This window comes from Acipenser ruthenus, chromosome 2, assembly GCF_902713425.1.
Source record: "Acipenser ruthenus chromosome 2, fAciRut3.2 maternal haplotype, whole genome shotgun sequence".
NCBI lineage: Eukaryota > Metazoa > Chordata > Actinopteri > Acipenseriformes > Acipenseridae > Acipenser > Acipenser ruthenus.
The window spans coordinates 115346830-115370078 of NC_081190.1; the positions used below are offsets into that span (position 1 = coordinate 115346830).

A 23249-nucleotide genomic window follows, 5' to 3' on the forward strand; every position below is an offset into this window, starting at 1 on the left:
GTTGATGGTTAACTAATAGAACACCATTCATTGTAATTCTACAGTATTAAAGAATATTGATGCTATGTCAACCAAATGTCAATAATACATTTATATCCAGCAATGTAGGTCAGATGTATAATCTAGAGGAGAATTACATTCCACGAGCAAGTAATATACTGTTGGAAGTCCTTAAAACAGCTTTTGGCAGAAGTGACTTAATATCTGAAAACAGATAGCTGAGCAAATGCACCTTTATTACATGCAGCGAAAGTCTCCTATCCCAGATGCAACTGTAATATACATTTAAAAAGTACAGCTTTCTGATATCCTGGTTTAAAAACCCCAGGCCCTCAGGTGACAACACTGTACAGTAAGACGAAGGTCCTGTAACTTACATACCTTGTTTGTTTGACTGACAGATATGCACAAGCTTGATGAAGGCATTATCCAAAACACTAGTTTACTTGACTTTAAATTAAATTGTAGACTAATGGCTTCCTAGCCAACCCTTTGTAACATGTCCTACGTCCTTTCCGTCTTGGAAAAGGAGTTTTGACGACTTTTATAAACATGCGTTCCCCTTTCTCTCTGATTAACACTGTAATGCTTCTATCTATGTGAATATAATACGGTACTGCTTCTTGTAAAAGGTCATATATTTTAATTGCAGGTAAACCTGTGCCTGCTGCAAGTATCTATTGAAGAAGGCTCTCCTTCGAGCTCGAGTAAAAATGTGACTCATGTTTCCCTTGTGGCATTGTGTTTCGATAGAATCGCTACGCAAGTCCGAATGAATAGGTAAAAAGCTCATTTATTTCTGAGGGCATACCTGTAGTACATTATTTCAGATACTTCTGTCCACTTTCCAAATACTTCATCTATAATACTTGCTTATTTAACCATCATTAAAGTTGCAACAGAGTGTGACTGGTACCTGAGTGTAGTCTGTATAACATATGAGTAGTTAGATATAGGCAATCCATATATGGAGCCTTTTTTCAGGGGTGGGGATGAATGATGTCAGAATGTCATCTACTGTGGTTTGTTTTTTTAACCAGGGGTGTTGTAGAAGAAGGACCGAACAACACAGAACATGGCAGACCCTCTGTATCCTTTGAGAAATATGCATCTGCCACTAAAATGCAGCCCCAGTCCTCTGGCTCGCTGAGGTCGAACGCTGGGATTGAGAAAGGGAAAGAGATTGCAGCCAAGCTCAATATACATCGCATCCACGGCCAACTGAGAGGTCTCGACACATCAGGTAAAAGCCTCAAAGTGATAAAAATCCTGCTCCGTTAAATACACAACCAGGATGGGATTTTAATCTTTTGTGAGTTCTTTGATAAAGTTTTTTTTTTTATCATGACCACTCATATCATTTACTATCCATGCTGTCTGTCCATCTATCACCTGTTGCTACCAATGACGAGCGCTTCACTTCTTGTTAACTTGAGTAATTATTCACAAAACAAACTTGCACGTGTGTAGGTCGTCGGATGTGGCCAGTGCACCCTTTTAAAAAGCTTACAAGAGGGTCAGATCCAGTACCTCACCAGTGTTGCCACAATAACTCATTTTCATAATGATATTTCTGATGTCAAAATTCAGTAAAAGTGGCAACCCACTATAATAGAGACATTGCACCTGATTTGTCAACAAAAATAAATCTAAGAAGAAGAAAAGTTCCCAAATGTGACACACATAAATACTATAGTGAGCAAGTGTTCTTTCTGTTTCTAAAAAAGACATAGGCACCTGTGCCATCACTGCCATTCCGTTTGAGAAGTCCAAAGTGCTGTTTAGCCTGGAGGAGCTGGACGAGCTTACCTTTGTGGATGAGACTGATCCAAAGGGGGGTCCTGATCTAACACGCACAGCAGCCAGCCTGGAGAAATGGGGATGGATCATGTTCGAGTGTGGCATTGAAAATCTAACCGTGAAAGGTAAAGCTAATGGAATTGTGTTGTGTTGTACTGTTAGGATAATTGCGTGACAAATCACCCAGCAGGCTGCACCCTTCCATCTCCCATGGGGTTGTTTCAGGCAAACAAGCTCAAATTTACATGTTTAGACTAATCAGGTCAAGGGGTCAGAAGTTAGAGAGGTCAAAATGTGGCTGATGGGTACCCCCTTAACGTTAACCAACCTTTTACTCAAAACCGGTTTGTGTTACAGACTTGGGGGAGGTGTCTTTTTATTGGAAATCGCATGTTGTTTGAAGTTTCTGTACATTCTTTTGTACTTATTTATGTTTGAATTTAGGAGGAAGGCAGTCAGGGGCTGTTTTATACAGTGCCTTTGGGGTTATGGGTAAAGCAGATGCCACCGAACGGAATGGCTTGTTGAAGTCAAATGGGTCTTCTGGCTCGCAGACTGGCAGCGGCTACAGCACCGATGTGTCTGAAGATAACCTTCCGCAAGATGGGGCCAATCCCTTCTCAGACGTCAATGGGAATTCAGACTCGGATGAGCAGGTGAGGAGTGACAGGGAAGAGCAGAAGTGGGGATGAGAATGTGTTCATATTTTTTGTGTAACTGACAGAGATGTCTATTCTGAAGGCTTTTTATCTCTCTCTCTGTCACCCCCCCCCCCCAAAACACAGGGAATGGATGAAAAAACAAAGCACTTCTATGAGTAAATTTTCTTTATTTAAAGTGTATATGGTTTACAGGAGTGTGTTTTATTAGTTAATATAAATACAGTAATTTGTCTGGTGCTATGTTAATTCTGGTTTGTAATTCCTGCCACATTTTTACTGCCAGGTTGGTTTTGGTATTTGAAGTTTAAATTAGGTTGATTAAAACTTTGAGTTGGGTATTCAGAAGTTTTCGGTTTTGCATCCTTCGGGTCAATTATCCAGAAAGTCACGTAACCAGTTGCTGTAGAGGCTGTCAAACCGCACGCCTCGTTGCCCAAGGGCTGTACACCAAAGGTGTTCCAAAAGCAGTGTGAAATATATTTTCATTCAAATTGAACACTGATTAGATAGTGGATAGACCTTATTCTATCCAAAATTAAATGACTTCCAGTGTACGCCTGTAGATAATGTTATCCATAGAACATTTACAATGCAGCACTTTTGAATGTGCATTCTCTGCTGTTACTCCGATACATTGTAACCAGGGTTGATTTCATTTCTTGTCCAGATTTATGGTGGATTTTATTTATCTGTTTTACGTCACCATTTGTTTAAATTTTTTCTGTCCTTTTTCCCCATGGTAAATTATTTGACTGCTTCTAATAAAAAGTGAAATGACAAAGGAATGAAAACAGTTGGTCGTAAATCAGCGCTTGCATGCTTGTCAGGTGTGAGGAAGTCATTAGTCTCCAGTGTTAATCTCATCCTGTTGTAACTGAAAAATCATTACTTTCCTGAGAACTGATTCCAACACCGTATGTACTGTGTAATGTTCTAATGAAGCTATGGGCATAATGTTTTTTATAGAAGCTTGTGGTTTCAAGGAATTTTTATAGGTTCTTAGTTTTTTGGTATTTATTTATTTACATTCTGTTGGCTTTACATTTTGAAAGTCAAAAAATGGTGGCTTCCGAGTGGCTCATCCAGTAAAGGTGATCCGCATGGAGTGCAGGATGTGCCCTATAGCCTGGAGATCGCAGGTTCGAGTCCAGGCTATGTCATTGCTGACCGTGACCCGGGGTTCCTAGGGGGCAGCTCGCAATTGGCCGAGCGCTGCCCGGGTAGGGCGGGATTAGGTCAGCAGGGCAATACACGGTTCACCGCACACCAGTGACCCCTGTGGCTGATAGGGTGTCTGCGGGTCTGCCATTCAGATCTGTGTTATCCTCCGGCACTGTAGAGGCTTTGCAGTCACGTGACCCGGGAGTCATGTCCTCCATTTTGACGGTCTAACATTGCCGCAAAGCTGTCAAAACTACCATAGAGGTTCAGTACGAGTATGAATTTAAAGAAAATAATCCAAATAAACAAGGCTAGTTCAGTACAAGTGCGATGTCTGGGAATGCAGTTATACGACCCGCACACATCAGACACCTCACGAAACTGGAATTCGACAGGTATACAAATAAAATAGCAGTTATCGGCGCGTGTGATCCTTATGCCGTGCCTCAGGTGTTGTTTACACTGCTGAAAAACTACCAAATGTACAGTTTGGTGACATATATGTGTACTTGGTTGAAACTCCATCACCCTACACAGACGAGTCCGTGAAGGCATTTAAAAGAACAGACAGCTACAAGTACTTCAGAGCTGGCTGGGTGAATGATTCTATGATAGATGTTTCTAAGCTCAATATAATTGCTGCAGTATTGCCACTTATCCAGTTTAAGCAATCAAAACTGCTGAAAATACAGCAGCTGTGTGTGCTGAGTTGCTGTCCAGTCTATTGCCGATAACCACTTCTTACGATGTTCATCTTCGACAGGAATTCGGTAAAAAGAAACTCCTACCTTCCTCCCTCTTCTATTTGAGCTTCCAACTGCACAACAAGTCTTTCTAACTGAACTGTTGTACAACTGTATTCTCCGATTGCTGCAGGCTATGACCGACACTCGCTTGACCGTCAAAATGGCGGACATGGACGTCACGTGTAAAGCCTCTATAGGTCTGGTCGCTTCGCTGTGGATCCGCAGTGCAAAAAATGACGGATTGGCAGGAACATGTTTCGGAGGACACGTGTTCCAGCCTCCGTTCCTCGAGTCGACTGGGGGATTGCAGCGGTGAACCGGGATAAAAATAATTGGGCATTCCAAATTGGGGAGAAAACTGGGGTAAAAAACCATTGGTGACGACTAAATTTAAAAAAAAAAAAAAAATGAAAACAATTGTAAAAACGCAACCATACCTCATTCCTCATTTTGTGTCAATTGTTTGATTTTAGAAGTTACATTATTCTTTTTGTTGCATTATTGCTTAACACTAATGCATAAAATCAAGACAAATGTAAAAAAGAAGATGAAAAAATAAGCACTGTATGTATAACCTTGAACTTGAGAAAGTACACTGAGCTACATTAAGTATGGGGAGGATAGAGTTAGGAAAGAATAATTAGAAAAAAAACCATATGCACATGTAAAAATGACATAGTATGCTATCTCAAGTGTCAAGGATTTGTTGTGCAGGAAGAAAGTGCTTCATTAATTTCACAGTGAAAGATTAACTTTGCAGTGCTCATCTCGTACCCTGTGCACTGTTTAGGATGAAGGTGTAGAATCTGAAGAAAGAGCTTCATTAATTTCACAGTGAAAGATGAACTGTGCAGTGCTCATCTCGTACCCTGTGCACTGTTTAGGATGAAGGTGTAGAATCTGAAGAAAGTGCTTCATTAATTTCACAGTGAAAGATGAACTGTGCAGTGCTCATCTCGTACCCTGTGCACTGTTTAGGATGAAGGTGTAGAATCTGAAGAAAGTGCTTCATTAATTTCACAGTGAAAGATGAACTGTGCAGTGCTCATCTCGTACCCTGTGCACTGTTTAGGATGAAGGTGTAGAATCTGAAGAAAGTGCTTCATTAATTTCACAGTGAAAGATGAACTGTGCAGTGCTCATCTCGTACCCTGTGCACTGTTTAGGATGAAGGTGTGGAATCTGAAGAAAGTGCTTCATTAATTTCACAGTGAAAGATGAACTGTGCAGTGCTCATCTCGTACCCTGTGCACTGTTTAGGATGAAGGTGTAGAATCTGAAGAAAGTGCTTCATTAATTTCACAGTGAAAGATGAACTGTGCAGTGCTCATCTCGTACCCTGTGCACTGTTTAGGATGAAGGTGTAGAATCTGAAGAAAGTGCTTCATTAATTTCACAGTGAAAGATGAACTGTGCAGTGCTCATCTCGTACCCTGTGCACTGTTTAGGATGAAGGTGTAGAATCTGAAGAAAGTGCTTCATTAATTTCACAGTGAAAGATGAACTGTGCAGTGCTCATCTCGTACCCTGTGCACTGTTTAGGATGAAGGTGTAGAATCTGAAGAAAGTGCTTCATTAATTTCACAGTGAAAGATGAACTGTGCAGTGCTCATCTCGTACCCTGTGCACTGTTTAGGATGAAGGTGTAGAATCTGAAGAAAGTGCTTCATTAATTTCACAGTGAAAGATGAACTGTGCAGTGCTCATCTCGTACCCTGTGCACTGTTTAGGATGAAGGTGTAGAATCTGAAGAAAGTGCTTCATTAATTTCACAGTGAAAGATGAACTGTGCAGTGCTCATCTCGTACCCTGTGCACTGTTTAGGATGAAGGTGTAGAATCTGAAGAAAGTGCTTCATTAATTTCACAGTGAAAGATGAACTGTGCAGTGCTCATCTCGTACCCTGTGCACTGTTTAGGATGAAGGTGTAGAATCTGAAGAAAGTGCTTCATTAATTTCACAGTGAAAGATGAACTGTGCAGTGCTCATCTCGTACCCTGTGCACTGTTTAGGATGAAGGTGTAGAATCTGAAGAAAGTGCTTCATTAATTTCACAGTGAAAGATGAACTGTGCAGTGCTCATCTCGTACCCTGTGCACTGTTTAGGATGAAGGTGTAGAATCTGAAGAAAGTGCTTCATTAATTTCACAGTGAAAGATGAACTGTGCAGTGCTCATCTCGTACCCTGTGCACTGTTTAGGATGAAGGTGTAGAATCTGAAGAAAGTGCTTCATTAATTTCACAGTGAAAGATGAACTGTGCAGTGCTCATCTCGTACCCTGTGCACTGTTTAGGATGAAGGTGTAGAATCTGAAGAAAGTGCTTCATTAATTTCACAGTGAAAGATGAACTGTGCAGTGCTCATCTCGTACCCTGTGCACTGTTTAGGATGAAGGTGTAGAATCTGAAGAAAGTGCTTCATTAATTTCACAGTGAAAGATGAACTGTGCAGTGCTCATCTCGTACCCTGTGCACTGTTTAGGATGAAGGTGTAGAATCTGAAGAAAGTGCTTCATTAATTTCACAGTGAAAGATGAACTGTGCAGTGCTCATCTCGTACTCTGTGCACTGTTTAGGATGAAGGTGTAGAATCTGAAGAAAGTGCTTCATTAATTTCACAGTGAAAGATGAACTGTGCAGTGCTCATCTCGTACCCTGTGCACTGTTTAGGATGAAGGTGTAGAATCTGAAGAAAGTGCTTCATTAATTTCACAGTGAAAGATGAACTGTGCAGTGCTCATCTCGTACCCTGTGCACTGTTTAGGATGAAGGTGTAGAATCTGAAGAAAGTGCTTCATTAATTTCACAGTGAAAGATGAACTGTGCAGTGCTCATCTCGTACCCTGTGCACTGTTTAGGATGAAGGTGTGGAATCTGAAGAAAGTGCTTCATTAATTTCACAGTGAAAGATGAACTGTGCAGTGCTCATCTCGTACCCTGTGCACTGTTTAGGATGAAGGTGTAGAATCTGAAGAAAGTGCTTCATTAATTTCACAGTGAAAGATGAACTGTGCAGTGCTCATCTCGTACCCTGTGCACTGTTTAGGATGAAGGTGTAGAATCTGAAGAAAGTGCTTCATTAATTTCACAGTGAAAGATGAACTGTGCAGTGCTCATCTCGTACCCTGTGCACTGTTTAGGATGAAGGTGTAGAATCTGAAGAAAGAGCTTCATTAATTTCACAGTGAAAGATGAACTGTGCAGTGCTCATCTCGTACCCTGTGCACTGTTTAGGATGAAGGTGTAGAATCTGAAGAAAGTGCTTCATTAATTTCACAGTGAAAGATGAACTGTGCAGTGCTCATCTCGTACCCTGTGCACTGTTTAGGATGAAGGTGTAGAATCTGAAGAAAGTGCTTCATTAATTTCACAGTGAAAGATGAACTGTGCAGTGCTCATCTCGTACCCTGTGCACTGTTTAGGATGAAGGTGTAGAATCTGAAGAAAGTGCTTCATTAATTTCACAGTGAAAGATGAACTGTGCAGTGCTCATCTCGTACCCTGTGCACTGTTTAGGATGAAGGTGTAGAATCTGAAGAAAGTGCTTCATTAATTTCACAGTGAAAGATGAACTGTGCAGTGCTCATCTCGTACCCTGTGCACTGTTTAGGATGAAGGTGTAGAATCTGAAGAAAGTGCTTCATTAATTTCACAGTGAAAGATGAACTGTGCAGTGCTCATCTCGTACCCTGTGCACTGTTTAGGATGAAGGTGTAGAATCTGAAGAAAGTGCTTCATTAATTTCACAGTGAAAGATGAACTGTGCAGTGCTCATCTCGTACCCTGTGCACTGTTTAGGATGAAGGTGTAGAATCTGAAGAAAGTGCTTCATTAATTTCACAGTGAAAGATGAACTGTGCAGTGCTCATCTCGTACCCTGTGCACTGTTTAGGATGAAGGTGTGGAATCAGATGATTTGAAGAAGGATTTGCCTCTCATGCCACCCCCTCCTGACTCCAGCAGTATGAAGCTCACAATAACAGAAATCTGGTTCAGTTTTGCAGCTCCGACGAACGTGCGCTCCCCTGCCCAGACATTCTCAAGGTAAACTTCTGGGCTGCTTTTTTATGCTTAAATCCTCCTTTAACTGTGTATTGAGAATACCCAGTCTTCTATTTCTTGCGTAAATCTGGTATTCTGTGTAGGGAGGTATAGATGTGATGATGATGATGTCTTTTGCACCAAGTAAAAAAAGAATAATATTGTTAGAAACATGCATCATTTTACAGAAAATATCAGTTAAAACCTGACCTGATGCATGTGTTTCTTTAACAGGCAGCTGAATCTTCTAAGCACAGCCACCCCTGCTATTGGGGCCTGGCTGATTCCAATTGACCAGCTGAAATCCTCTCTGAATAAACTGGAGACTGAAGGAACCCTCCGAGTGTGTGCAGTGATGGGCTGCATCATGACTGAGGCTTTAGAGGTACTTTTAACCAGCCAGCCATTGCTGAGTCATGTCAGGATGTATCCTTTAAACACATTCATGGAAAACATTGAAACAGATTTAGAACTTACACTTCTACAAAAATAAAGAAATAAATAAAATAATAAATCCTTTGAGAAAAAAAAATCAATATTGTAGGTTTTGTCAACTCTGCGTTTATCTTTTCCTTTAAATAGGAAATTGATTTTTTTTTTTAAACTCAGTACACACAAGTCAATATTTGGAACAATTTATGTTGTCAGTCTACAGTTCTTTGTGATTTATGGATTATTTTCTAACACGTCAGAGTAATTCTAACCAATGTCTCTTTTTGTGCAAAGATGATGGTGCAGGAACAATGCAAAATCAATAGAAAAACCTATAGTGCTGCTTTCATCTTAAAATGGGCGGATGGTCATCTTAAAAAGGGCCTGTTTCCCTCTATTGTTTTGGGGTGGGAGCAACAATTTATACAGTAAATCAGAAAAAAATATTGACTCACATTTTCTTTAAGAATGGCCATAATATCTACCTATACTTATGTTAACAATTTGTATTCTTGATTTTTTTAAACCCAATTATTAATAACCCATATACAGTAAGTTTGTAAAAATGCAGGCTTTGTAGCTTGCATGTATTTTTTGTACCAACTCAAAATACACTTGTGACAGACACCTATTTTTTTGGCCAATATATAATATGTATCTTAAGCAAAGTTTATACGAAAATTGTCAATCTTGTATGTAGTTATTACTGTTTTATAAGTAAAAAGCTGTCAAGCAACGGCAGTGTAGTTGATTGTAAATCACACCTTTTTTTCCTTGTAGAAAAAAGGGATTCACATTCCTCTGAGAAGCAAGTACAACAGAGTTACTAAACGGGCGCGCTGTCTCCAGGAAAACCCATCCTGTTTACTGTGCAATATTCTGCACCACTATCTACAGCTGGCAGACTACTCCATCATTGAGGAAGCCACCATGGTAGGGAACAATACAGCAACTATTTCATAATTAGGCATTCAGGCCGGGGGCATTTTAAAACAAGTTATCAAAAAGCAGCCTTTATCAGGGTGTTACTTCAAACCCAGAGATGAACACATAAGATCCCATTATCTTTTATTGAAACAAAGGAACAGATATTGCACTCATGTACACGATTTAAAAAAAGGAATAATATATGTGTGTGTGTGTGTGTGTGTGTGTGTGTGTATATAAATACATACATACATACATACATACACACACACACACACACACACACACACACACACACACACACACACATATATGTATACTGCTTAGTCACACAGTGGCCGTATGTATGTTTATTGCAGGATGTAATAATATATTGGAGACTTGATATTTATTTGTTTCCCAAAACAGACATGTTGTTTGTTTCACAACGTTGTGACGAAACAAAACAAAATAAACCAAACAAAAGCTACCTCAACTCCTCTTGGGAGTGCTAACTATACACAGACTCCCTAACTAATAGTCAGAACGGCTAAGCCGTTTATCCAACACAAACAACAGAGCGTAAACACTGTTGTAGTGGACAGTAATGAACCGTAACTCCACACAGGATTTGAAATGGCTCCGACTCCCAGAGTGAGTTGAGGTTGTCACCTAAATTGGATAATGTGTGTTCAATTAAAACAATTAAACACACTTGATTTAAACATTGACCTTGTTAGTCATTTGCATCTTGCAGGCAGGTTTAACAGTGACATCTAGTGGGCAATTTAAACATACCATGCTTTCGGCCTGTTTCATTCTTAGGCTCGCTTAGTTATTTGTGTCACAGACTTTACCACTATCTATCTATCTATCTATCTATCTATCTATCTATCTATCTATCTATCTATCTATCTATTTATCTATCTATCTATCTATCTATCTATCTATCTATCTATCTATCTATCTATCTATCTATCTATCTATCTATCTATCTATCTATCTATCTATCTATCTATCTATCTATCTATCTATCTATCTATCTATCTATCTATCTATCTATTTATCTATCTATCTATTTATCTATCTATCTCTCTATCTCTGTCTGTCTATCTATCTGTCTCTATCTATCTGTATATCTATATATTTATCTCTGTCTATCCTCACTCACTCACTCACTCACTATTTACTGTAGCTTGCAGGTCTTCAACAACTGTAAATCGGTATTTGTCCACACATTGTACAACAGGGTTTTTGTTCATGCTGTTTAATAAGTTCATTTTAGATTAATGCAACAATATTTACATTTTTTTAAACTAGAATGATGGCCTTCCTGCTCTGGTGACTTTAAAGAAAGGCTTGGTGGCCTTGGCCAGGCAATGGATGAAGTTCATCGTGGTCACTCAAGGGTTTAAAGCGATTGGGTTACTCAGGCCAGCACAGTTGCCCAAGCCTCAGGAAGGGTCACAGCATGCATACGAGGCTGGCCAGGGACTGGACAATGGGGGAGGCTTGCAGAGCGACACCAGCGCTGACGGGGCTGAGTTTGAGTTTGATGCAGGTAATCATTATCTGCTCGTGTCTGCGATGTAGGATTTTCATGTGTGAAATACATTTCACTTTTCAGCGCAACAGACCTTGTCCTTTGTTTTCAAATTGACGCCTGTGTAGTTAAAGAGAAGTGCCTCGAAAGGAAATGTTTAGCCTGATCAGTTAGCTAAAGTATGGGCTCAGATTGGGTTCCCTTCTTCCAGGACACTGCTGCTTACGTGTTTGCTTTTCAGCACTGTCTTCGATGGTGAATGTGACCTGGAGATAGATCTGCACTGTATTACTGAAAGTCTGTTTAAACAAGTCTAAAAACTATCAGTAAAATATAGTTGTTCAGTGTGTTCTTGAATGCTTCTCTCTGTTGTAACCCAGTGATACCCTCTTGTTTTTAGCTACAGTAAGTGAACACACAATGCTGTTAGAAGGGACCAGTGCCCGTCCTCCGCCTGCAGGAGTAACCCCAGGCCCAGTCAGTGGCGCAGAGATTATGAGAAAACTCTCCAAGTCTCATAACCACACTGAATCGGCTCTTAAAATAAAGGCAAGTGGAATGTTATTTTATGTTTCATTGCACCATATCACCCACATGGTCAGGTTACAAGCATTGCAGTCATTAAACAACATTGGCAGTGAGCTTTAAATCAAAACAAGAAGTCGTGATTTAGTTGTACAAAGAACTCAATAAAAAGCTAAATGAAGATTGTCACAAACGTAATACAGTAACAGTTGACAAGCACGATCCCGTAACCTTGACACAGTATCAGTGGCATAACTGTATTCCCATGCTTAGCATTATCAAACAGTAATCATTTTTAATATCCTATATAAGACCATCTTATTTTTTATAAACTCCATGGACAACTTACTTCACTGAAGCAATACTGACAGATAATTGTGTAAACAATTACTTGTATCTGAAAATGCACCAGTGATGTGCTGTTTTGGGATGTTTATGTTTTTAAAGTAGGTTTGTATTTGTGCAAATTCCATTCTCTGAATAATAAAAAGAACCCTGGTTCGTACTGTATGCTGCAGTGTAGAATGCAGAGGATTATACAACCTTGAATTCCGTGTTTCTGCTTCATAGGGTATCCATCCATACCAATCTCTTAGTTACACAAGTGGAGATACAGCAGCAGATTCCCCTGCCCATGTCAGCCGGGCTGGGGTGCCTGTGAAGGAGAGTCCCAGGAAGGAGAGCCTCCTCAGCTACCTCACAGGGAGCTTCCCCAGTCTGCACAACCTCCTGGAAGGAACCCCGCAGAGAAACGCTGGCGGTGGGAAAAGCAGCTCGCTCACCAGGACAGGTACAGCAATATCCGTGCACTTTGAATACAGACAGCCTTCACTGAAACAACCACGCAGATGTGTTTCTCTCTTTGTTTTAAACACAGTGGGGTGGTTTTGCAAGCCCCAGTTAACACTAATCTTGGACTGCCTTACCTAAGGTAACATCAGGTAGTCCAAGATTAGTCTTGGGTATAAGTAACTGTTGCTATAATTGCTAGTCCTTGTAAAAAATTAAAATAAAAAGTTGTGTGTTAGAAACCATTTAAATGCAGCAAATCGTGCCCATTGAAAATGTTTAATTGAAATTGAATTATGTTTTGTACAGCTAACAATGTTGCTCCAGATATGCTGACAGAGCACCCGTTGCTGTCTGAGCCATCTTCTGTGAGCTTCTATAATTGGATGTCGAATGCTGTGGGTAACAGAGGAAGTGTAGTACCGGAGTCTCCTGTCACAAGATCAGGGCACAATAGCCTTCAAACAGGTAGGACCGTGGCCCCCATGCTTAATGTCTGCTCATACATTTATTATGTGTAATAAACATTGATCGTTGGGCTTAATGCAAGCAATAGAAAATGGGTTTTTATTTACTGGGCTATGAGCGTGACTTGAACTCTACCTGGTGTTCACATAAAATGTATTAAAGCAGTTCAAGATTGATTAGATGTCTATGGAGAGATGCCATTGAATGTACAACATGTGTTTATTGGTTCATACTGTTAATTTGTAAATGTGTCTTTTGTTTTTGACCTAAGGAATTACATACAACCTTCCTACAATACCGTCTGCTTCAGACTTTAATACTGTACTGTCCAGTGACCAAAACACCCTGGATGGCAGCCATTCTCAGCACAGTACCAGCCAGCATGATATTGCTGATATTGAGGAGATGAATCAGGGACCTCTAGCAGTGCAGCTGGCTGATGCGCAGGTAAATGAATCAGGGACCCCTAGCATTGCAGCTGGCTGATGCTCAGGTAAATTAATCAGGGACTCCTAGCAGTGCAGCTGGCTGATGCACAGGTAAATGAATCAGGGACCCCTAGCAGTGCAGCTGGCTGATGCTCAGGTAAATGAATCAGGGACCCCTAGCAGTGCAGCTGGCTGATGCGCAGGTAAATGAATCAGGGACCCCTAGCAGTGCAGCTGGCTGATGCATAGGTAAATGAATCCAGGACTCCTAGCAGTGCAGCTGGCTGATGCATAGGTAAATGAATCAGGGACCCCTAGCAGTGCAGCTGGCTGATGCACAGGTAAATGAATCAGGGACCCCTAGCAGTGCAGCTGGCTGATGCACAGGTAAATGAATCAGGGACCCCTAGCAGTGCAGCTGGCTGATGCACAGGTAAATGAATCAGGGACCCCTAGCAGTGCAGCTGGCTGATGCGCAGGTAAATGAATCAGGGACCCCTAGCAGTGCAGCTAGCTGATGCGCAGGTAAATGAATCAGGGACCCCTAGCAGTGCAGCTGGCTGATGCACAGGTAAATGAATCAGGGACTCCTAGCAGTGCAGCTGGCTGATGCACAGGTAAATAAATCAGGGACCCCTAGCAGTGCAGCTGGCTGATGCACAGGTAAATGAATCAGGGACCCCTAGCAGTGCAGCTGGCTGATGCACAGGTAAATGAATCAGGGACCCCTAGCAGTGCAGCTGGCTGATGCACAGGTAAATGAATCAGGGACCCCGAACAGTGCAGCTGGCTGATGCACAGGTAAATGAATCAGGGACCCCTAGCAGTGCAGCTGGCTGATGCACAGGTAAATGAATCAGGGACCCCTAGCAGTGCAGCTGGCTGATGCACAGGTAAATGAATCAGGGACCCCTAGCAGTGCAGCTGGCTGATGCGCAGGTAAATGAATCAGGGACCCCTAACAGTGCAGCTGGCTGATGCACAGGTAAATGAGTCAGGGACCCCTAACAGTGCAGCTGGCTGATGCACAGGTAAATGAATCAGGGACCCCTAGCAGTGCAGCTGGCTGATGCACAGGTAAATTAATCAGGGACCCCTAGCAGTGCAGCTGGCTGATGTGCAGGTAAAACAAAGTTTTAACATATAAGGCACCTGTGTTTTTGTAGCTATTTAATGTTGGCCCAGTTTCTCCAAAATTACCTTTTTATGAAATGCAGCATACTGTATTTATTGGAACTTCACACTTTTAAACTTCCTGAAGAACTTCAGAATGTAATGAAAAATATTTATTGTGTTAAGTTACATACAACGTCAACTAAATCTTTTTATAAAATCGGTCTGCTCTTAGATTGTAGTAGAATTTCCATCAAGATTTGAATAAACTGTTTGTCAAATACATTTGAACATTTGTGTACTACATTATTTTCTACAAATACTACATTGTGTGCTGGGTTGTTATTTTTTTGTAGTTGGTCATGGTGTGAACCTTGTGTAATTGTGTGATTCAAATACCCTAGGTTGTATTTAAACCCTTACTAAGCCACACCGGTATCCAGTCTCAAGATACTGCACCACTAAGATACAGAATGTATTTTGGGGAGCATCTTTCCTTCTCTGGAACTTTGGAATGCCTTCGAGCAGATATTGTCGATTCCGATACATCTAAGGAGAGAAAAAATAAAAGATCAAGAAGGTATTGGTTATATCGCATGTCCCAAACTAAATAATAAAAATAAAATATACTCTACGTTTAAGTGTTTTACACTGTAGTTATTTTTTTTTTAAATTGTTTTAATTAAACATGTGCATACTTTTTACAGACTTGTTAAGGATATGTAACTTTCTAAAACATTTGTGGATGTAAATGTGAGATCTGTGAAGTGATAGCTTTACATTTTACTGGAATTGTTATTTTTATTTACTTTAAAGCTGTAATGATATTTATAAGACCTGTTTTTTATTTTAAATATACATCTCCATTTTATTTATAGACAGGGAGCAGTGAATCTTCCTCCTTTGGACTTCAAGCCTGCCCTGATGTTTGAAACCTTCAGTATTAATGCTGTAGTGATGGAGAAATCCATGAGCACGCCCCAAAACTCCACCAGTGCCCTTTCTTTCCATGATCTCAACAGACGGCATTACAACACCTTCCACTGTAACTTCACAATATCTTGCCAGTCTATCAGCCAGCATGTTGACATGGCGCTAGTGCGGCTCATACACCAGTTCAGCACCATGATTGACGACATCAAGGCCACCCAGACTGACATCAAACTGAGCAGGTACACCGCAGGGTCCGCCTCTCCCACCCCAACCTTCAAAACCCGAAAACACGGGGTCTTCCGCTCCTCAGACTTCAGCCGCAGCTCGCGGGGCAGCCTGAACGGGGGCAACAGAGGCAACAACAAAAAGAGCAACCGTGCAGCCAATGACAACAATAAGAAAGAACCGCGCAACAAGAACTCCCTGGGCCGCTCCGAGAGGAGGACCTCCAAGGTCTCTCGGAAAGGGTCCAGGGAGGTGGCCGACCACATGACCATCCACATGGATGACTCAGATTCCATTACTGTCTCTGAGCAGAGCGAGCCTTCCGCAGAGTGCTGGCAGAACATGTACAAGCTGCTTAACTTCTACTCCCTCATCTCCGATCCCACTGGCATTTTGGAGAAGGCATCCCCCGAAACAGGTTTCCCAACAGGTAAGGCTTCAGAAACATGAATAACGTTGTGCCTTGTTTGTGATCCAGTCTGCATTGGGACAGCTGATTCAATAATTAGAATAGTTTTTATGACGTAGTAGTCTCATTTCACAGGGGGACACTCGTATCAGGTTACAGTGGGTTACCCTATGAATGTATGGTGTATTATCTTTCTCAAGCCCAACCTTTTGGATGAGGGGAGAGGGTTTTGAATGTTGTCAGCTGTAACCAGTGATGGTTGGTTTCCAGATGGTGGCCGGAGCCCTTCAGAACCATCATGCAGAGTAATCTTTGAGAACGAGCAGGATAGCTCCAGCCCGCACAAGCTGCAGAGGAAGAGGAGCCTGGTCAGCAATGAGCCCCATCATGTCACCCTGATCGTGTTCGGGATAGGCATGGTGAACCGCACTCACCTGGAGGCTGACATCGGGGGCTTAACGATGGAAGCAGAGCTCAAAAAAATCCATGGCAGCTTTACACTGAAAGAAAAAATGAAAGGTAAAGATTTGAAGCTTCTGTGATTCGTACGAATGTGTTAATGGTCCTGCAAAGTGGAAAACCTATAGAAGAAAAGCATTAAAACAGGCTAATGTTTCCCACTTGTTTATGCAGATATTTTGCACCAAAAGATGACGGAGACATGTGCCTCTGCTCACATAGGTGGGGTTAATATTGTGTTGCTGGAAGGAATCACACCAAACATTCAGTGAGTATACCTTTTCTTTCAATTAAATTAAGAATTCTCATTATATATATATATATATATATATATATATATGAAATTCTCTTCATATATGTCCCCTATGCTAAAATATTCCCATTTGGTCTCTCTTTTTTTCTTGTGTTTTTATTTAAAGTATTTTAATGAACCTAGATTATGCATACTCCCTTTACTAAATGTATCACTGTTGAATACATGTTATTTTAACCTGTTCCTTTTAAAAGTGCTGTATATTGCTTTACTAACTCTCCTTTTCATAAGCAACATTATTTTATAGATAAAAGTGTGCAGGTGTTGTTTTTTTCCTAAGCATGCTATATTTCAATTGAATGCTTTTAAAACTAATCAAATTAAGTTAAATCAAGAAAATATAGCAATGTTAGGCAGGGGATGATCTTTTTTTGTGCACTGCAACCCTTAATGTGCTGCAGTCTGAATCCCTTTAAAACAAAAGGCCCTTTGTCACTTTTGATTGTAAATACAAGCTTGCTTTGTTTTTGCAGCATCTGAATACGTATGTAGGTCTCACTTAAGGAACGGTTTGCAGTAACAGAGTAAATCATTCAGATGCTACAAAGCTGACAACTCAGCGTATTAGAACTCCATATTATGGGTTATCATTTTTAACAAAGATCTTTGCATGAATGATCATTTTTATTTGCTCTCTTTTTTTATTTCTTTATGTTGTGGCTTTCTCTTCTATCTTGCACAGACTGGAGGATTTCCCTACATCCCCAACAAGCACTGCCAAACAAGAGTTTCTGTATGTTTACTCTATATTATTATGTTTAGGGCTTGCACTTTTAACGCCATAGTGATGCTAACTTGGTTGTATAGTGGTGCTGGCTTGGTTGTACAGTGGTGCTGGCTTGGTTGTACAGTGGTGCTGGCTTGGTTGTACAGTGGTGCTGGCTTGGTTGTACAGTGGTGCTGGCTTGGTTGTACAGTGGTGCTGGCTTGGTTGTATAGTGATGCGTTTTGTGTATAGTTTACATTTCCATCCCAGAAGAGGAACTGAACTGCTGTCCCTTATGGTGTTATGCTACAGTGCTTTGTGTTGCAGTAGACTATAGTGCCTTGTGTTGCATGTAGTGGTATTTTTTTATTTTATTTTTTTAGTATGGGAACTTTTCTTGTTTCTCATTGATATTTTACGAAAATACCACTTTGATAAGCACAGCAGTGTACCATTATTATTATTATTATTATTATTATTATTATTATTATTATTATTATTATTATTATTATTAATAAAATATAATATTGCTCTTATTTAATTACATGATCACCAGAAAATCTAAATGGATTTGTTTAGTGTATTAAAATGCATTAATGTAATGCATACAGTTTGTAATGGGATAAAAAAAAATATCTACTTTTATTCGTGGGTATCCAGACACTATCATCATATAAAAGATTCTTGACTTAACCAGTTCACAGAGGGCATATGATACACGGAGTCCGATATACCATCCTCTCTTCCTAGTGTTACTGTCTGACTTTACAGTCTGTTTTATTATAACGGCACGATAGCGCAGTTTTATAGATTTTACTTAAACTTGTACCTGTTGACATGGAATGAACCTGGATGGAATATTTAATTAATTTATTTTTTTTTATTAAAAGAGTATTTGCTTTTTTTTTATATATAATAATAATGAAGTACTGAAGTGCTGGTTCCACTATCTAATTTTTGACCAACACTGAACAACTTCCACAGGTTGTTGAGCCACACTGTCAATAGGATATAGGGCAACTGTGAGCAGCTGGCGTGACTCATTTTGAAATGATAAATATTCCAACATTCCTCAGTGATAGCAACCTCTGATTCCATCAGGGAGAAGCTGGAGTAGAAATCTGCAGTCCACTGTTTTGAGACTGAATCATGTGTGTGTAGATTTGGATACAGAAGTACCTGCCAACCAAACACCTACTGTTATACCTCTTTCAAACTCTCTCAGATCCGCTGTCCTGCCGAGAGAGAGAGAGAGAGAGAGAGAGAGAGAGAGAGAGAGAGAGAGAGAGAGAGAGAGAGAGAGAGAGAGAGAGAGAGAGAGAGAGAGAGAGAGAGAGAGAGAGAGAGAGAGAGAGAGAGAGAGAGAGAGAGAGAGAGAGAGAGAGAGAGAGAGAGAGAGAGATTTTCTTGTATTCACATATCAAAGCAACATTTCTTCAGGTTTAGACATACTAAAAAAAAAAAAAAAAAGAGTATTTTTCTGTATATTGCATCAGTAATATATATTCAATTCTATCAAATGTTGTTTTTAAACCACAATTGATTTAAAAATTAAAAAAATAAACTGTAAAGAGTTCCTCTCAACATGTGTTAAGCTTTTTCCAGTGTGAATTTCTGAATGTGTTTCTTCTTTTGCTTTTGCTTCCCATAAAGTTGATGCCATTGCTTGAGAATGCATTGCTTGAGAATGCATTGCTTGAGAATGCATGTGTTCACGGTATATCTAGCAAAAATGTCATGCAATGTATATTGTGTTTTTTTGTATAGTTTATATATGTTGTTTCACTGCTTAAAATGGGGCCTGTGCATGTGCTTTTTGTTAGTATGTATGTCAAAGTGAATGTTAACAGCCAGTAGAATAGAATTGCAAATAATATTGGTGTTATTATTATTGCTTTCAGAACTGTAGTAAAATGCAACATTGTCAAATCTCAGGCACTGTATAGTGCCCAGAGAGGACTGAAAACAAACAATGCTGCTGTTTTCAAAGTGGGCACCATCCTTATTAACATCCCTCAGCACCCTGCTACATTGCACAGTATGATGGTGCGCAGCTCCCATCAGCTCTCCAAACAGATCTCAGACCTCATTCGGCAGCCATCCACAGCGTAAGTGGTGCACTTCATTTATTAAGAGACTTTTGTAATTCAGCAAGTCATTTTTATTTATTTTTTTCAGTGCGCTTTATCCAGCTAGATAGTTTGATGCTAGCTATAAACATTGACCGTTTTCTCAGATTGTTTTGTGGATAGCTGTACTTTTATATTTTGGTTGACAGATACCTGTGATAACCACATTATCGTTTTAAGTACATCTTTAGCCTGTTTCATTTGTATTGGGATTCATCTACAAGATGTGCAGTCTTCAGAATATTTGGAGTAAGAACCTCATGTGGGTTTTCTGTACTCAAGCACATTTTTGTTAATGTTTTCATGTGTTAAGTTGCTTTGAGACTTGATATTTCAGCTGTTCATTATGGGTTCTATGAGTAGCATTAGTAATGACAGTTGAATTTTCCCTGTTGATTTTTTTTTTTTTTGTCATTCAGGCCTCAGCCTCCAAGGGAAGATGTTTCGACTCCCCATTCCTCTGAAAAGACCACCTCAAGTGTTAACCAGACCCCAGTCGAAGCCACTGAGTTTCCCCAGCTGCCAGAGGGCTTGGAGAAGAAGCCAATCGTTCTCAAATTCAGTGTCATGTTAGATGGCATCACAATAGGAGCAGCGTTATTGCCGTCACTTAAAGCAGAATACAAAATGGGCCGAATGAAAAGCCATGGAATGACAGGTATAGCTTTGAGACCAAATAGCCTGTATTAAAATACCCTCTGACTTGTGGATATCGACATATCATTAACTGTGTTTATAATTATAATGACCTGTAATTAGGTCTCATCTCATTATCTTAGATAATAAATGTTGTATCCAACTGCAACCCTCTTTACCCTACAAAATCAATATAAATATATATCTCTTTTTTTTCTATATAAAAGGTGCACAAACAAGCTTTACATTTGAGCTGCCCAATCACAAACTGCGATTTCAATCTAAAGTATCACCGGTGGATATGTCAACAATGCCTCCTTCAGCCAGTTTAAATCTGCCACCAGTCACCATGTCTGGAGAATACATAATGGAAGAACATGATAGCCATTCTGATCAGCCTTGGACTGGAGATGACTTTCCATCCAAACAGGGCAACTATCTCCAAGGAAACTACCTGCGCTGTGTGGCTGAGGTGATGAGGATAAGCATTAATAAAGATCATCCTCTTTTGTGGCTCCTGGATTATTCCAGTAGTTTAAATGGTGTTGATTTGCTTCACAGATTGGTTCGTTTGAGCACAACCTGACAACAGATCTGTTAAACCACCTGGTATTTCTGCAGAAGGTGTTCATGAAGGAAGTCAATGAAGTGATACAGAAGGTTTCAGGTTGGACAATATGATTGCACTGCTTTTCATGTTTTATGAATAGAAAATAAATCCTTGGAAAATAAGTGTTGGGGGATATCTGACATTATCTTTTGTGTTTCTGCTGTACCACGTAAACACTCGAGCAAACAAGAAAACGAGATGAGTCGCTAGGTTCGCTTGCAGGAATTTCGGTTATGCCCGATGCTTAAAAGAAAATTGAACTCATTGATAGAAGTTATTTTGGTAGGTTTACACATTCCAAAATAACTCCACAGCAGGGTGGCTGTGTGATACAGCATTCTCATACATTTCAGTTTATGATGCACAGCCGGGTGGCTGTCTGATACAGCATTCTCATACATTTCAGTTTATGATGCACAACAGGGTGGCTGTGTGATACAGCATTCTCATACATTTCAGTTTATGATGCACAGCAGGGTGGCTGTGTGATACAGCATTCTCATACATTTCAGTCTATGATGCACAGCCGGGTGGCTGTGTGATACAACATTCTCATACATTTCAGTTTATGATGCACAGCAGGGTGGCTGTGTGATACAGCATTCTCATACATTTCAGTCTATGATGCACAGCCGGGTGGCTGTGTGATACAGCATTCTCATACATTTCAGTTTATGATGCACAGCAGGGTGGCTGTGTGATACAGCATTCTCATACATTTCAGTTTATGATGCACAGCAGGGTGGCTGTCTGATACAGCATTCTCATACATTTCAGTTTATGATGCACAGCAGGGTGGCTGTGTGATACAGCATTCTCATACATTTCAGTTTATGATGCAGAACAATATTAGGAAGGTATTCATTTGATCTGTTCTTCTGACGTGTTTAATTGCATAATGATAGCATGCAATTAAACATGTTGCTGATGCTACTGCCCTATTCAGATGTTGATTAAAGATAACCAGTTGCATGCTGCATAATGATTACGTAGGATGTTTTTTGACATCATAATAGTGAAAAAAGAAAATAAATCTAATAATAATAATAACAATGTGACAGTCTCGAGGTATTTTCTTTTATTATCCTTCATTGTTCTTGCAGGGGGAGAACAGCCTATACCTCTCTGGAATGAACACGACCTTTCAACTGATGGAGATAAACCCAAAATCCTGTTATATTCTTTGAACCTCATGTTTAAGGTGAAGTAATGTTTTTAATTTGAAGTCCAGTATACCTTTATGATGTGTATGTTAGAGCATTCAAAGCAGTTCAGTGTAAATCTGTGCATGTTATGCATCTAAAATATCAAGGGTTCCAAAAGACAAGATGTGTTGTTTTTTTTAACTATATGTCTACATATCATTCAGATTTTGTTTGGGGGGGGGGGATGCTTTAAATATTTTCGATTTAGTAGGAATTTGACAAACACGTGATGAATTTACAAAACCATATTTCTTTTCTCTAAATCAGGGCATTCAGGTTACTGCTACAACTCCATCCATGAGGGCAGTGAGGTTTGAGACCGGCCTCATTGAGGTGGAGCTCTCCAACAGGATCCAGTCTAAAGCTCAGCCGGGAAGCAGGAGCTACCTCAAACTTTTTGGGAAATGCCAAGTGGACCTGAATCTGGCATTGGGGCAAATCGTCAAACACCAGGTCAGTTGCAGAGCCTGATGTGTCCGACTAATCTGAGGAGCACAAATCTTTAATATAGAAAAAGATGTCTTTACACTGACATATCGGCAAGCTGTTTTATTATTTCTAGCTCGAAGCAGCCTCTTAAATGTGAGCTTTATTTAACACTCAGCAGTAAATTTCCCATTGGCATTCCCCCTGGCTGTTTTAAAAATAAAAACATAAACTGAAAAATAGAAGAATGTTAATTAACATAAGCTGGAATGCTATTTTCTGTTTTAATTGTAGACTGGTCTTCTGACTAATGTCTATCATCTTCTGTTTCCACAAGGTTTATGAAGAAGCTGGTTCAGACTTCCACCAGGTAGCTTATTTCAAGACACGGATCGGCCTGAGAAACGCTCTTCAGGAGGAAATTAGCTGCTCCTCTGATAAAGAAGCTGTGCTTATCACTCTCAACAGGCCCATTGTATACGCACAGCCGGTGGCATTTGATAGGGGTGGGTCTTTGCTCCGTTATCAGTGTGTAATTAAAAAAAGTGTTCCCGCTTTGTCAGAAATAGACCGTGAATACTATC

The 23249-nt window shown here is 40.2% G+C and overlaps 1 protein-coding gene across 8 annotated transcripts in view; it reads left to right on the plus strand.

Moving 5' to 3' along the window:
* Window positions 1–23249, plus strand: part of LOC117409428 (bridge-like lipid transfer protein family member 1) — a 127418-nt gene that overhangs the window by 68877 nt on the left and 35292 nt on the right. For 7 of the 8 annotated variants that reach the window (XM_059006497.1, XM_059006501.1, XM_059006502.1 and 4 more), the window contains exons 33-56: window positions 653–780; window positions 1041–1243; window positions 1728–1925; window positions 2245–2456; window positions 8262–8413; window positions 8645–8795; window positions 9623–9775; window positions 11069–11309; window positions 11692–11840; window positions 12387–12606; window positions 12915–13073; window positions 13345–13520; window positions 15019–15194; window positions 15493–16202; window positions 16452–16700; window positions 16815–16908; window positions 17636–17686; window positions 19561–19767; window positions 20208–20446; window positions 20652–20896; window positions 20986–21091; window positions 22138–22235; window positions 22507–22692; window positions 23003–23171. In XM_059006497.1, coding sequence (XP_058862480.1) covers window positions 653–780; window positions 1041–1243; window positions 1728–1925; window positions 2245–2456; window positions 8262–8413; window positions 8645–8795; window positions 9623–9775; window positions 11069–11309; window positions 11692–11840; window positions 12387–12606; window positions 12915–13073; window positions 13345–13520; window positions 15019–15194; window positions 15493–16202; window positions 16452–16700; window positions 16815–16908; window positions 17636–17686; window positions 19561–19767; window positions 20208–20446; window positions 20652–20896; window positions 20986–21091; window positions 22138–22235; window positions 22507–22692; window positions 23003–23171 — 4672 coding nt within the window. The remainder of the gene's footprint in view (window positions 1–652; window positions 781–1040; window positions 1244–1727; window positions 1926–2244; window positions 2457–8261; window positions 8414–8644; window positions 8796–9622; window positions 9776–11068; window positions 11310–11691; window positions 11841–12386; window positions 12607–12914; window positions 13074–13344; window positions 13521–15018; window positions 15195–15492; window positions 16203–16451; window positions 16701–16814; window positions 16909–17635; window positions 17687–19560; window positions 19768–20207; window positions 20447–20651; window positions 20897–20985; window positions 21092–22137; window positions 22236–22506; window positions 22693–23002; window positions 23172–23249) is intronic. The other variant, XM_059006500.1, reaches the window with a different exon arrangement.